This window comes from Stegodyphus dumicola, chromosome 6 (assembly GCF_044657685.1).
Source record: "Stegodyphus dumicola isolate Sdum_Otavi_A_Nest chromosome 6, ASM4465768v1".
NCBI classification, from domain to species: domain Eukaryota; kingdom Metazoa; phylum Arthropoda; class Arachnida; order Araneae; family Eresidae; genus Stegodyphus; species Stegodyphus dumicola.
This window is the reverse complement of record NC_140773.1, coordinates 213,844,882-213,861,989: the sequence shown is the minus strand read 5'-3', so window position 1 is coordinate 213,861,989 and position 17,108 is coordinate 213,844,882. Positions and strand designations below refer to the sequence as shown.

The 17,108-nt window shown below is 30.2% G+C and overlaps 1 protein-coding gene across 2 annotated transcripts in view; it reads right to left on the bottom strand.

The window, feature by feature from the left end:
• Positions 1-17,108, bottom strand: part of LOC118180832 (uncharacterized) — a 120,555-nt gene that overhangs the window by 85,492 nt on the left and 17,955 nt on the right. For both annotated transcript variants that reach the window (XM_085819496.1, XM_085819495.1), the window contains exons 3-5: positions 12,716-13,197; positions 11,188-11,302; positions 1,251-1,384 (exon numbers count right to left, since the gene is read on the bottom strand). In XM_085819496.1, the coding sequence (XP_085675622.1) occupies positions 1,251-1,384; positions 11,188-11,302; positions 12,716-13,167 (701 nt within the window). In that variant the 5' untranslated portion in view covers positions 13,168-13,197. The remainder of the gene's footprint in view (positions 1-1,250; positions 1,385-11,187; positions 11,303-12,715; positions 13,198-17,108) is intronic.

Below are 17,108 nucleotides of genomic sequence, written 5' to 3'. Positions count from 1 at the left end.
TATAAAGGAAATAAAAGAAATCTTAGTTCAGATGTTGACAAAACTTTATCCTATAACCTCAATGAATTATAAGAGTGACTGTAATACTAATCAATCTTTGAAGTGAACTCAATAACTTGGGAAAGTTGTTAATGACTTTTAGGTAGGAAATGCATTATAAGGTATTTCTCTTACCTTCTTGGCGTGCCTTCGTGGTGTGATGGTCTGCACACTGGGCCGGTATTCCAGAGGTATGTGGTTCAATTCCCAGCGAAGACGGTTGCTGATTTTTCATCTCTCCAGCCTCAAAATTACCTAATGTCTCTACAGCATATTCAGAAATAGGCCACAATACAGCACTATTGTACACGCTTGGGAAAAGTTTGCACCTTTTACCCAAAATTTCAATGCAAAGGGCTACAGATTTCATTCAATTTTCGGGTTTGAAGTATTGCACTTAGTTTCCTATAGAAAGTCAAGACAAAACGTATTTGAAGGGAAGGGGGAAATATTATCAGATAATTCTTTTAGAACTGGGGGGGAGACACTTTGAGGCTTTTTTTTTTCAAAACAGATATGAAACATATACACTCAACAGCATTTTTTAATAATTCTTTTTAAACATTCTCTCTCAAAACAGATTTTACAGTTTATTTTATTACCAAAGCACACAAACAGACTCTGTTTAAGAATGAATATGACAGCAGTTCTTGTTTTAATATCATTCATCTTCCAACAAACTATCTGCTTCGATGCTTTCTTGCCCAATCACAAATGAAAATGTTTTCCTTACTAGTAAATTATTTTCAAATCCATCTCTTACATTTAATATTCCTGTTATTTTAATTATTTTCAAATGATATCCTAATACTTTCACAATTTCCTTAGATTATACGCAGACTACAACAAAATCATATTCCATTCACATTTTTTCCCCCACTGCCCTCAAAAAATAACTCCATATGAAAAAAAATTATAAAAATGCTAACGTGGATTAACATAAACTAATTTTTTCCTGCATATTTCTTGCTGAAAATCAAGGTGCAGACATTGCATAAGTTTAGTTAACAAGACGTTAAAAAACAAAACAATAAATAAATGAATGTATTATCATAAAAAATATAAGTACAAATGTGATACAAAGATCATTAAAGATTCAAATTAAAGCAATATTAGATTTTCTTTTGATATTAGATTTCAAACCAAATTGAAATTTTTGTCTAGTTACATATAAATCAACATTAAGTTCAGACTAATTTAAGCGTAATTACTTCATGGGCTTCAAAGGAAGGCCCAGCATCTTTCTTTCCAAAGCGTGCTTTTCTTGTAGTTGCAGAGCTTTCACCACACTTTGAACAGTAAGCCCACGAGATTTTCCACATTTCTTTACATGAGTTGAACGTAACTGTATATAATCAAAGCCAATATTAAACAATTCTGTTAAATATAACTCAAGTCTATAAATAAAATAGCAATTATTTTTAAATTATCACAGTTAAAATTTTAATATGCCATAATCTTTTTATATTTTATCATTGAATAACTTATCTGGCAACTGTGAGCAAGAAATTTTACCTAATACTATGCTGAATTTCATGACTCCAGTTTTCAAACATGCCAAAGACATGTACACTGCTATGGATGTTTGAATGGTATGGAAAAAGATACAGTTCCATGCTATTTCTTATACAGTACAAAGTCCATAATTCGGACTCGTTGAGACTTTGACAATTCCGGATTAGGAGTCTTTCCAAATTATAGATCATCACTTTAAATCTGGTAAGATGGCATACAGAAATTGGTAGGGTACGAACTGCGCGAAATTTGATCAAAGATCCCTCCCCCCTCTTATATAATTCACGAACTGCGCGACGTTTTCCTGTTTTCTCTTTCTAAGAACTTGAATTCCCAAGAAGATGGGTGTTACAATTTATTGCCATTAATGAGGCATTTTTGCGTTAAGTTTCCATTTCTCTCATTTATTGCCATTAATGGGGCATTTTATTGAGATTGCAAGCCTCTAATTTTGTTTATCAATATTGCAAAAATTGTGTATACAAAACAAATACTAGTTTAAAATCTGGCGTGTGCTAAAGTAAAAATGAATTTCTTTTACACTCATTTTAAAGATTTATGATGCTTAAAAGAATAATGAGGCAGATTTTTTTTTATTCTCTGTAAGAATTAAAAACTTTCCAAATTATAGATTTTAGCTGCTGATATATATGATATATCAGTTTTGAATAATAAAACTGATCGATAGTGACATACATAAAACAGATACATAATCAATCTATCAAATATTGGATTTGTACAGCAACTTAAATAAGTTTTTGCTTGTCTAGATAAATATTAAAAAATTTTCTTAGATAGCAGAATGGTTTTAACTTTCAAATTTACCATTTTAGGTAAACAGTTCTAATTTAATTTGAAAAATTCTCTTTATTCTAAAAATTGGATTTCTTAAGTGGTTCTAAATTCACACTAATATTATTGCAATACATGCCATATTAAGCTTTCCCTTTTTAGTCATCGAAGTTATTTTAAGGTTATTTAACTTTCTTACAAATTCCATATTTTAATACTAGAAACGTTTAAATATTTACTCTATTCTCCAGTTACTCTATCTGATGTACTTTGACATACATTTTAAATACACATTTAATTTAAAAATTGATAATTATGAGCATCTGCAGAATTTTCCATAATTAAGAAAAAAAAATTTGAACTCCCTTATATTAATATCTTGGGATTTTCAGTTCCCTTTTAATCCATTCCTTTTTCACATATTGTTTCAGTGTATTCAATTTTTTATGTATGCTGAATTTATATATTTTATATTGTATTTATGCAAATTTATATTTAAATGATAATTTTTACAAATTCTTGCATCATAACTCTAGTTAACAGAAGATGTTTTTAACACTTTGGTAAAGCTTAAACCTCAGCATGCAGCTTATTTTCTAACCTAGTTTCAGGCTAAATTATTTGTAAAATTAATTATTTGAAATTATATGTCAACAAAGATGGTCGCTAAATCATGCTAATAATATTTCTAACTGTTGTAATTTATAATGCAACGAGCTCATGTGATTTATAATATAATTCATTTATAATTTTTCAGCAGTATTGAAATTAATAGCATATACTAATAATGTTGTACATTTAGATTACAATGATTTAGATTGCCATTGCCTTCTTCACTGATGCTTTTATGCTACATTCCTAATATTTCATAATGGCATACAGATAAGTTTAACTCATTCACCAAACATGTAAATCTCTAATTCAGCCCACTTTTGTTCTTATCTGTGCTGTATCTTCTATTTTCCATAATATATATTGTTCAGCATAATTTCAAAAGGTCTTATGATCAAGCGGAAAAGTCATTAAACATTAGTAGTTCGACCTGAGTTTCTAATCCCAGAGATCTCCCAGCAATTATTTTTTGGTACTTATTTACTACGTAAAAATGTATCATAAAAATTTCAGTTCATGAAGTAAAAGCACTTTTTAAATTTATTCTTTAAAAATATTGCAAACATTTTCACCTTGGCATACCTTTTTACAAATCCCTCTAATAAGAAAAAATAAGGAAAGAAATTAACTCGTTTTCGGTGAATGATTCCTCGGTGCAAATTATATGTAACTTTTTCCAAAAGCATAGAGTTTATATGGATATCAATAAATTAAGGATTATTTCTGCATCTAATTTTCTTAACATGTTTATTCCAGAATTTTCTTTTCACACTGTAGCGCTTAACTTTGTGAGTTTTTTATAATCATTCAATTTCTCTAGCCATGGTAACTTTGCATACCTTTTGACAAGTAGTTATATTTTTAATTACTGCATTTTAATTCCTGTTGACCATCAGTACGTTATTCACTTGTTTCAAATATTTATTTTATATGCAAATCTACGTAAAATATCAATAAAACTTCAGTTACGTGGAGCTCCTGATCGATTGCTTGTTTTAGATTGAATGAAATTAAGCTTAATGTTAATTAGCTTCTTATTAATTTAATTATACATTTCGAATTAATTATATGTTCAGATATTTCCGAGTATATTACACAAACTATAGCATCCCGATTTTTAATTTTTGGTTAAAAAATACACTTTTATTTATTGAGATGCCTGATTGACTAAATTAATTTGCAATACTGTTTATCTCATTCTTCTCTTCTAAATAATTTTAGAAAAAGCTTCTTAGCATAATACAGTTAAAAGTCTTTAATCTGGACGTCCATAATCCGGAATGATCTATAATCTGGGCCTCAAAGCTACAAACATTCTGCGCATGCATAAACGCATAATACCTTTACGCATGCGCATATGCATTTACGCATGTGCATAATACGTTCACGCATGCACATTTAATGTATAATGGATGGTATAAGCTAAGCTAAAATTATCTAATTATCTATTTCAGTTAATGTTGCACATTGTGTTGTTCCTTAATCTTCTAATTGGATCCGGCTTATTTTTTTGCAGATTGTTAGAGCAATTTTATAAAAGTAAGCTTGAACTTCCGATTATGTCAAAAAGAATTTTCGATTCTGGAGCTGCCAAAGGATCTACAAAGGGAAAGAATGTTTGATGTCCATCAAGCAAAAAGTGGAATTGCTGTAAAAAATGGATAAAGGCATATTCTTTGTTTCTCTAACCATTCCGAAATCTATTTATCAATTTTGCGCTGCTCTGCAGGGGGGGGGGGCGACGTCGCAGCAAGCAATGAACTGGAAGTTGATCTGTCAGCACTATCCTTATCTTCAGGGCAGATGTTTTTATTTTATTCGGCTTATAATTCCTTATTAAATGAAGTATTTCATCTCGATGTACACCGTCTTTGATATGATTTAAATCAAATTCCTCGTCATTATAAATATCACGAATACACATCAAATAGTTTTCCTGTAGCAATTTTCTAATTTCGACTATGCATAATGTATGCTTTACGCATGCGCGCCTCGAAAGAAATGTTTAATAAAGTAAGCAAATAAATATTAAGCTTTTTTTTTTTTTTTTTTGGTAAGTTTTGATACCCTTTAGATCATAACTGCTCTTCATTTCATAAATTATTGTTTCATATTTTTAATTTTATAATTTCTGCATACCATCTTACCAAATTTAAATTGATGATCTATAATCTGGAAAAACCCCTAATCCAGAATCGCAGAAGTCCTGATGAGTGCGGATTAAAGACTTTTGACTGTAATATAAATTTATTTACAAATTATACATCAGTGTTCCAAATGCATAGTAGTAATGTTGTTATAATAGATTTCATGCTAAGCTTTTTTTAAATTTAACTATTAATTTCTGCAAACATTTACATGATTACTTTAATTAACAAAAAATATTTTTAGCACACTTTAACACACTTTGACATGGAATAATCTTTTGCATGCCAGTGAACTCTATTAAATTTTTCAGTCTAGTTCAGACATCTTGACTACTATTGATGTAATTTATAAAAAATACAATTGGTATGCTTTATAATTATTTACTTTATGATATTATTATAATAAATGAAAAATGTTTCTAATGCTAACAGGCATGTTTACCAGTACCTTTTATTTTCTGTGTTAGCTCTCACATTTATTGCTGTTATTCAAGTAATTAGCCTGCTTGTTAGATACTTTTTACTTGTTCTTGTAATATGTAATTCTATTTCTTTATTTTTATTTTCCTCTTGGCTACAATTGGCTTCAAAAAGTTAAATTGTAACCCTGTAGGCAACAGGGGCAAGAAATTTTGATTCGCGCAGTTGGACTATAGCAGGACCGGGGGGAGGGAATTTTCATTCGTGCAGCTGGAGTACACCCGCAGAAATTATACAATTAAAAATATGAAACCATGATTTATGAAATAAAGAGCAATTATGATCTAAAGGGTATCAAAATTTAGAAAAAAAAACTTTATATTTATTTGTTTACTTTATTAAACATTTCTTTCAATGTAAATTGTTTAAGTTGCTCCGTTTTTTGTGCTAATACTTTCTCTTTAATTCCATAAACAGACATAATTTCTTGTTTAGTTACAAAGTTTCACCTATCGGAAGGAGTATTTTCTGGATATTACAGATTTCGCCGTCCATTAATTGATTGATGATTGGGGCATTGTCGTCGCAATGAAAAACTGCTGTTATATCATCTTCATTTATTACCGCTTCTTCACATTTCTTTACAAAATCCAATAACTGGAAAATTTCACCATTAGTTTGCGATGTCCAAAAACCTTCAAATTCCCGGTTATCATCTTCATCGTCCTCACCATGAAATATGGTAGCTGGCCCTAAATTTTATTTTAATGTATCTGGACACACATCCTCCCAACACATATGTGTAAAGCATACAAAAAAAAGTTTGTGGCTTTGAGGTTCGGATTATAGATCATTCCGGATAATGGATATCAGGATTACAGACTTTGTACTGTATGTAAGTATTTATTTAATTTTACATTCAGTCAAATGACATCTCACAGATATAAAGAATTTTGATCAATACTGCAATTAAATTATACATTTTAAGCTCTCAAAAATACCAATGTAATATTAAAACAGTTTACGAGAAAATATTCAGTTTAAAGTTGTTTTTTCAATTCATTAACACAACAGATAAGAATTCTCTTCTAGCTTTCAACTAACAGTAAATTCTTAACTGTTATCATAAATATTTGTATTTTATATTTATGGGAAGAAACAACATTTCATGCTACTGAATACTCTTTGAAACTCATATGAAATAAGTTTTTAAAACATGCAAGGTATTACATATAATTTTTATCTCAGATTTTTAGCTTAGATAAGATGCTGAAAATTTAATATGTATAAACAATTTTTTTCCTGTTGGAAATTAAACATAAAATCAGCTATATAATTATGGAAGAGTACTGCAATAAAAATAAAATACTCAAAATATGACAGGAACATAAATTTCCTTACTTCCAGAAAAAATAATAAACATTCAACAAAATGATATATAAAGTATATTCTTTTAAACATAACATACAATAATTCGTAAATATTTTATGCAGCTACTTTTGATAGTTGTATAAATAGCCTATCTCTATGATTTTCTATTCACAGCAATATTTTTCAGACAAAAAGTTTTAATATTTGGTAAATAAGCTAAATTTTAATTTTTCAAGTTTTTAATACCAGATATGTTTGATCTGTTCAGTTTTATACAAGACTTCACCCAAATCAAATTCCATGCTAATTTTTATATTTCACAATAGTTTTGAAATACTTGAGGATTAGTGAACCAATTACTTTCTGCCCAAAATTAAATTACATGGAATTCTTGATCCAAAATGATACTGCAATCATTTAAATTTCTGCAAGAAGCAAAATTCGACACGAGGGTTTTTAACCACCACTCAGGCAGTACCCCAAGTTTAAATAGGCCAGCCACCTAGTGAGGAGACTAAAAAACCTATCAGTTTTTTAAATTGGAGATTTTATGTTACAAAATTTAAAATTAAACTTCATTAATGATATTTATATGTTTAGAAAGACAAGAAATTATTTATCTAACTTTTAAACAAAAAAAAAAAAAAAAAAACTGTACCTGCAATGTATCAATGACTAATCAGTTTATGTCAATCGGTACAACTATACAGGCTGGTTTAGATGAAGGGCATCTGGCCAAAGCCAGGAGTTACCAGAAAGTAAAATGGAAAGAGGCAGTACAATAAGAGTGTTTTGTAAGAATCCTGCAATTGGATGTTCTAACAGAGTATCTATAAAAATGTGAATCAAAGGCAGCACGTTTTCTTATGAAAGGAGCTGATTAGCAATAACCACTCATAACTGGTGTTCAGCTATTATAGACAGCAATCTGCTTGTCTGTGTGGTCTACAGCAACTAATTCAAGGATTTGTGTTTTCACAATCTGTTTTTCTGGGACAGTTAGTGGATTCTCTGTGCAATGACCTGTCCTGAAGTCTTCAGCAGCGAGCCTTCCATAAGTTCTTCAGACTCACCACAACAAATCAAGCTAATGAACCTCAAGTCAATAAGCCAATTTTGTTACATTATAAATAAGCATGAAATTTACATATATTAGTAGCACACACAAAATGCAAGAAAAGAAGAGCAAATTTACAGGGTGAGCTTTAAGCTCACTGAATTTATCTTCTTGGCTAAACAGTTCTCAGTCTTAAACTCAGTTCATACGGAATGACGACAAGACAGATAAGATTTATATTTATAAATTTATTCCAGGCTTAATTTCCTTTATACTACAGCTGCCTTTTTATGTTTGTTTACTTCACACATTTAAATTGATAAAGTTTGGTACTTTAACACACATGCTCTTTATCATATTTTCTAAAAAAATTTCTCTTTTTTAAGAGATGAAGATGTAGAGGCAGCAGACGAGGTTATAAACATTTTAAATGAAAGGAAAGCATTATTAAAAGATGACAATAGCAAAAATTCAACTAAATTAAATTTTTCAGATGAAGAGAGTAGAAAGAGAGAGAAGAGAGAGATCGTAGAAAATTGCAGCGAAAATGCATGCGCAAAAGCGCCAAATCTAGCAAACACGCCCATTTAACAGCACGCGAAATCTAGCATACGCGCTGGTTTCACATTGCGTAAGTTTATATAGTTCTATATTTCTTAAGACGCCGTTGAAATACTAGTTTAATTTTTAAATCCTTTTTTGATATCCTATGGATTTAACAATTTGGGAATTGCCCATGACGAAAACTCGGCAATAGAATTTTGGGTAAAGTGCAGAATCACCGACTGCTTGACGCGTTTTTAAGAATTGCACATACTCGGTGTCTATGTGCACATCGACCTATTTTCACTTAAAAAAAATCCTAGAATTGCACAAAATGGCACAGCGCACACCCTTGATTTTATCTATGTACACATCGACCTATTTTCACTTAAAAAGTAACAGAATATTGACAAAAATCCAATTGTTTTTACCCTTGTAAAAAGCGGCAAACAAATAAGTGAGCGATTCTGCACTTTACCGAGAATATTTTCAAAGAAAAGGCATCATTCATTATAGAAAATTACGTTTGAACAACCAACGAGATGAAATTATGCTTTAGCGGTAAGTCGATAGCAAAATAGCGATGCAGGCATCAATTCAGTTATGTTTAGCAACTTTTATATAAATTATAATAATGATCTGAAATAATTTACTCTTATGCTTCCATTCAACCATGTTTAGCCTTTTTCGTATAAATTATAATAATAAAAAAGTATAACTATATGAAATTAACTCTTCATCTAAATTAAAACATCAATCTTAAATAGTTATTTACTATTATACTTCCTTTCTTGCCGCAATTATTTTTGGCAGCATTGGCATCAACAATAGTTTGGCGATTTTTTACGGCCCTCGAAACCGAATAGTACCCATAAAAATAATTAAACTTACTGCAAATTATAAAGTACGTAATTAAATTTTAAGCAAAGTATAACTAATGAATGAATATAATAATTTTCATTCTTTTAATTTTTTGGGAATGCATTTAATCTTAAATCATGCTGAATGTAGGAGTAAAAATAATAATAATAAAGTAGATTGTGAGTTAAGGAATAAAAATACCAATAATCAAACAAATTTATTATCTACTATAATTTTCTTTTAAATAATACATAACTTTCCTGCATTACATGATAATTAAATATCATATCTATAGAAAATATTCTATAATATAGCAAGTGGAAAATCTCCATCTAGCTTATTGGCTATCAGGAGCTGATACTTGTCAAAAGTTCAAGGGAAAGTGAATGGGCTAGCTCAATTACATCAAAGTTTTATACATTGGTTAGCGCTGCTGGGATCATAGAGAATTAACTGCTAATGAGCCCTTAAAGTTTACATATTGAGAGCTTTTGTTGAAAGTGTGCCAGGAAAGTACGATTTCCATTTTAAGGGAAAAAGGAATGATGCTCTTTCCATGTTAAAAATAAATTTAATTTTTACCATTTTCAAACTTTTTAAACATTTTTCATTGCTTTAGAATTTTATTGTTAGTTCTAGGCAAAAGGGAGGTTTTACAGAAGAGTTAGTAGTTCGAATGAATTGATTCACCTTATCCCATTACTCGTTCAATTCTTTCTGCTCTTCATTCACTCTCCATTCCACCCAATGTATTTCTTTACCCTAAAAATAATTTGTTACTAGCGCAGCATGATGGAGACATGCATGATCGTCCACTAGAAGGAACTTATTATCTATTGTACCTTTAAATGGAGTAAATAATGATCAAGAGACTAATGTCTGTATATTTTACCATTTATAGTAAAAAATGTGTAGATCAATGGGATATTTCAGAATGATGTCTGATCACATCATGATCCCACCTCCTTAGTACTGATGTCTTTCATGGATGTTTTCAAGTTTATTACACATGTTTTGTTCTCCTTAGCTTGTAATACATCTGTAACCACTTTCCAAACAAAAATATGACTTATTAGTAAACAGAATTTAAATTTTGTTTCTGGCATTCCAATCATGATGATCTGTGCTCCACTGCAATTGAATGCATTTTGCATCCCAAATTAGTGGAATACAAATTATAGTTTATCTTATATACAGCCCTCTTTTATGAAAGAGCTATTTTGCAATCTGGATTGACATTAGTTATCTATTCTTTTGGCAACTGCTCCCAAATAGCTGTCCTAAGTGTGTGTTGGGGCATGTTTGTGATCTTTACCTGGATATTTGCATACATCATCAATGTATTTAAACTGTTTTCTGATTTCTGACATGAAGCTTTTGGCTATTTTTAGATCATTACAGACTCTGTATCAGTGTCTGTCCTACTCTTATTCTCCCAATCACATTCCATCTCTCACAATTTTTCAAAAGCCGACAACTTTCCACTTCTAAAAAAATGTGCATTCCACTTTCTACACACGAAAATTTTATCTAATAACTCGTACTTGAAATTAGAATTTATAGCATCTTTTTGCACTCATTTCTTCTATACATGCTGAAAGAAGGGGAACAAAATTTTGCATATTTCTATGTAGCAAAGGTTAATCCCATTGGATTACATGATAATGCTGATTTTGAGCAACCAACCACCTTTCATTGGACTTCCTAGAATTAAATGAAGCATCTTTCTTAAAGTTTTCCCTTTAATTCCCCCCCACTACTGTATTTTATAATACTCTAGTAGCTCAGTTGCAATATACAAATTTAAAACATTTTCTATCATAAACTTACTTCAGGAGTTGAAAAATTTTTGAAGCATAAAGGACACTCTAATATAAAAACTGTATCTGATGATGATGATTCTGTAACAGTTGAAAATCCAGATTCTGACTGCTCATCAATACATCTAAAATAAAAAGGTGGTTGTCAATTTTTAATGACATTAAACAGTTTAAACATACGCTTATTTACACCAATACTTTATCGGAAGATTTCAAAACAAGCTGTCTCCAGTCCTGAATGTAAAGAAATTACTTTTCTCAAAATCAAAATCAAAATACCAATAAAATATTTTAACTTTAACTTTTACCACACAGACCAGCATTCCTTTTATTATGGAATATATTTAATTAACCAAAAGTAAACAAAATGCTAATAAAATATTCACAATTCTTAAGTTTTGATTACAAAAGGCAAATACAGCATTCATATTTTGTTAAATAACTGCAAAGGCCTTCATAACGTAATTCAAGTTTTGAATTTCATAATTTTATATAAGATGTCTGCAGTTATTGAAACTAAATTACGTAATAATTGAAAAAAATTGAATTGTATAGAAATGAAATAAGAAGTATATGCAAATAATTAAATAACATGAATTAAGAAATCTGAAACTTCTAAACATATTCCATTTTCAAACTGAAGCCTATTTTCTTCTAATTAGTTTGCTTTTGTTGATACAAAGTGACCTTGATTGAAGTGGATGTTTAAATACAGTCTTCTCTGCTCAGATTACATAATTCTAGTATATGTTATGGCAGAATTTTTAAATGGCATTCACTTGAGGCAGTTCTGAGTTTGCTAGAAGAACTATGGTTTAAAATGCTCACAGATTGAAAAAATTCAAGATTTGAAAAATTGGTGCTAATTTTGGATGAAATCAAGCCACATAGATGTGAATATAAAATCAGTTGTTGCAAGGAGGTAGAAACAATTGACAGGAATGACTGCACTGGCTTTATCAAACCATCAAATGCAAGGACAATCATGCTGAGTGCCACAATATCAAGAATCCTATCATAAGAATTAGAGTCTGTTGCCCAATATGTGCCTTTTGATGTTACCTACAGTGAAGGAGAATCTTTGAAGGGCATCAATTACTATGATTTCTGTTGAATCTACACAACAGACACACATGGTTACACTGTGCATGGGGTGTAGTTTGCAACAGCAATCCCGGTTATATTTTAATTTGCCCACATAAATACTGCATTATTAAAAAAAAGTGAAATGCATACACAAGCAGAGTCTACCTTCAGCTGAGAGTATAAAGATGGCAACTTTTAGTGAAATATAAATAAATAATTCTAAGATTTTCTAATTTCATCATTCCCTTTCTTAAATGGCCATGATTAAAAAGATAATAATCAATAAAATATGGTAAGAGAGCCTGCTTCGATAACGAAAAGAGAAAATTGTTACTGATGTCTTAACGTCCCAAACATTCCTAAAGCCAACCATTTCTGCTAACTGAAGATTAGTCATAATTTGAATTATAATAATACAGAATTTCATTTTAATAAATAAAATGATCACTTACCGATTCACGTGAATTGAACGTTCTTCAAAATTTAAATCTTCCAAATTGCTTTTGCAAATTTCGCACAGAAAAGGGGTTGTTTCCTTTTTATCAGCATCTTTCAAATGATTTAATTTGATCCATTTTTTACATTTCTGAAAATCAATATCTTCATCATCAGAAGTTTCATAGCAACGTTTACTAGATGAACCAAAAACAGATTTTGGACATGAGGCATCAGTTTCAAGTTTATTACTATTTTCATCATTCAGTTCCTCAAATGGCAGGACAATAATGTCTGAGTTTTCACAAGAATTCATTTTCTTTTTCAATTTTAAAATATCTTGAATATTTATTCTCTTTTCATTCAAGGGCTGGTCCAGTATTACATCTGATAAAGCAGTTATAGAACGTTTGAGGGGTGGATTTTTCAAATTTAGAAAATATATTTTCTTTCTCCTGTTCAGCTTCATTTATATCACCAGAATCAAATGTTAATTGACCTAAGGAAAATGTGAAAGTGAAATATAAGTGGCATTACTACTTATTTAATATATGTATACACACTATACAGTAATACTTAACCTCCAATGAATTCAACTGAGTAAACTTTAGTACATGGAGCTAAATTATTTTCATGCACCCAAGTAAATACATGCTCTAAATTTTTTTTTCCAGGTATGAACATAACAGAATAGTACCAGTTTTAAGTTAAAATAGAGAATAAAAAATTGGCAAAACCACTTTCTGAATTTTTATTGGTGCATTCATTCATATGTAGCTACAAGACACGATTTAATTTGTTGATTACATTTTTCAAAACATAAACACATAAAATTCTACACATATAAAATCATTTAAAAATTTTATCAAGAAATTAATTCTTCTACTTCTTAAATGACTTGAAGCATTAATTTAATTAATGACTCCATTGGCAAAACCAATTTCTGAATTTTTATTGGTGCATTCATTCATATGTAGCTACAAGACACGATTTAATTTGTTGATTACATTTTTCAAAACATAAACACATAAAATTCTACACATATAAAATCATTTAAAAATTTTATCAAGAAATTAATTCTTCTACTTCTTAAATGACTTAAAGCATTAATTTAATTAATACACCACAAAGGCAATGATAGACTTAGATTTTGCATAGAAAATGCTTGATATGCAAGACAATGTAACACTTATCTTCATTTTTAAAAAATACAAGATTTTTACAAAAAGTGCTTAAAATTTTATGAATTGGATTGGATTGCAGATTTTCTGGTGCATAACCTAAAAGGTTTATTATGTGCCAAAAGCTATTCAGTCTTGTTAGCAAAACAGTGTTGATGACATATTATTACACCATGAGAGAAAAATGTTATTTGAACAAAATTAAATGAATAACTAAAATAATACACTAATGAGTAATAACTGATGAAGCGATTGAAGAGATGACTAGAAATCAGAAGAAAACAAAAATATACCTTTTGATGATTATGAAAAATTAATCTACATTTAATACTGGAATTTTCAATGATAATATACATGTATTTCAAGATGAATAATCTATCATTTTGACAGATCAAAAGTTCTACTATTAAAGTAAACTAAAGTTCAATCGAAAGTTCTAATATCAGACCTTGTTCTGAGAAAATATTTTTTGCTAGATACTGGCCCAGATATCATAGAAACATACTTCTAAGATAACCAAATAACTGGCTAAGAAAACTTCTAATGCTTTAGCATTTTATGCAGGGGATAATTTGTTAAACGATGACAGACATGCAAAACCTGTCATCGTTTAACAAATTATCCCCATTTCAATCTGCGCAAAAAATGCTGCAGCAGCAGCAAGGTTGAGTTGAAAACTACAAGCTTTACAACAATCTCAGTTTCAAGAATGAAATTCCAACTACGTGGCTGTTTCCTGATGGACCAGCAAAAACAATCTTGTGATTAGTGTAAATTTATATTGAGAAAAATATAATTACAGGTAAAATATAAGCATTTCAAAAATCTTTAAGATGATAAACATATGCATGCAAACCATTGACAGAAGAACAATTGGCAATTTGGTATTTTCCTGGCAAAACCTAATTAAGAAGGTTGGAGGGATGAAAAGAGGGGAAAAATCCACTACAAAGAATATGGTTCCATCTTTCACTTTTGAAAGTGGTACTTTTTTAATATCACCATTTGCACGGTCAGCCACCTAAAATAGTTGTCATAAAATGGAAAAAATATATAATGATTTTAAGTCTAGTTAATGTAATTTTATAAAAAGTATTTAATATTTTTAATTACACATTTTCTGATTTAAATGCATTTTTAGTTAAATCAATCAAATTAAAATTAGAAAATTACTAAGAACTGCATTTTATACTTTTACAGTTAGCTTTGATTTATTACTCAATAACACACAGATTAAAACCTTACACTTCACATGCTGGTGCACTGAAGATAAAAGCATTTTATTTCTGGCAGTGGTAACACATTGCTATTAAACAGTTGACCCCCCATGCCAATGGCTGATAGGATTAAAATTGAAATATAAATAGCTTTTACTTTGCCGACTGGCAGCCCTCTGGCTTACCAGGGATAAAAATGTTTAATTTCAAACAATATTATCCCTGCTTGCTTTTAAATCACTGAGTTTGTTAATAAAAAATTTGTATAAAAATGAAATTAATCAAAAATTCAAAATTACTACTTTAGGGTGCACGTATTTGGGTGGAGGAGTAGATGTATTCAAATTCTATTTTTCCACAATGCTACAAAATATAGATTTTTTATTATTTAAAAGTAGGGATAATTTCCTAACTCATAATATGCTATGTAAATCTGCATATCTAATAAGGGTGCGAAAGTCTTTCTGAAACTAAAATCTACAATTAAAAACTATAAAAGTATAAAACATGAGGCCTACCAATTATAAACAATTCCTTTTTTCTGATTCATACTACTGTATTCAAATAATATAATTCCTCTTTCTGACTGATACTTTCGCATTCAAATAATATTTTTGCAATTAGTTTCATAACTTCTTGTTTATTTAACCTTAAAATAACTTTAAAACACAACCAAATGTTCTAATAATAAAACTAAACAACTATGATTAATTATATTAGAAGAAATATTGCAAACAATTCATATGCAAGAAAATGAAAAAATATACCATATGTTCACAAATACCATGCGCCACCAAATAAGACACACACCCAATTCTTTCGGTGCCCCCCCCCCCAAAAATGTCTATGAATAATGGCATGCATATTTTCTTCAAACCCAATGAAAGCTTAACTTACAGAAAAAATCTTTTTTCTGGATTACAAGCATAAAGAAACAAAGAAATCTGATACCAATCGATGGTTATCGGGAAAGAAATCTGAGCTACCACCTGCAGTTTTTGCAGTTCCTGCCTAAGTACATAGCAACACATGCCCTGTAACATTTGAATGGGAAGGAATAAATTGGTTAGCAGAATTTAATTCTACAGCAGAAAGAAAAACTTCCAATCTAAGTATATTATATAACACTTTATTTGTTAAACAATAGCTTCAGTCGGCAACAATCACTGCACTAAATATGGATTTAAATGCCCCGAGTAATCCTTTAAAATCTACCAGTAATCTAACAAAAGCATATAACTTCCCACATCATGGCACTTTACCACAACATCCCACTTTTTTTAGTCTGGAAACACAATGTAGCTTATCTATCTTTCTTGCCTTGTATGCTATTATCATCACTGATGCTTTCCGAACTGCCGGTGTTCTCTTCTTCATCATTCCACACTGCTTTAATCCTCACTTCACTCCATGTTATTTGATATTCTGCACTTTTTGAAGCTCTTAACAACAAGTTTTTGTGAAATTTCATCCCAGGAGGCTTTGATCCATCCACAGATTCGAGTTATTTTGGGCTTCTTGATGCGACCAGTTGGTGTCAGTGCATGATTTCTGCGGCCATCCATTTCATGTACATTCTTTTCCGTGCTGCTGCCAGTGTTATATGACTAAGAAGCCAAGTTCAGCAAGAACTGTTCAGAGAATTAACAGTTTGGTGACAGTACTGGTATATCCTCTGCAAATCCCAGGCCAGAATTTATTATTTGAGAGGGTACAGTAGCATCATATAACATATTTTCTGGGGATACCGTAGTTTTGAAAAGAAATAATTTATGCCAAACAATTTGCATTTACCTGGCCTACATTGCTTTGTTTTGAGTAAGCAGCGCACCTTGATTTTTCTGATTAAAATGATCAAAAACACCTGCAAGTGGTATTCATGAACATATGGTATCAATAACAGCTTAGGACTTTATCAACTTATTCCAACAGTGAACAACATACATACATTCATATAGATTTGTGGATTTGATGAATAAGCGAAATCGAAACTGATCAGCCAGAGTATTTCA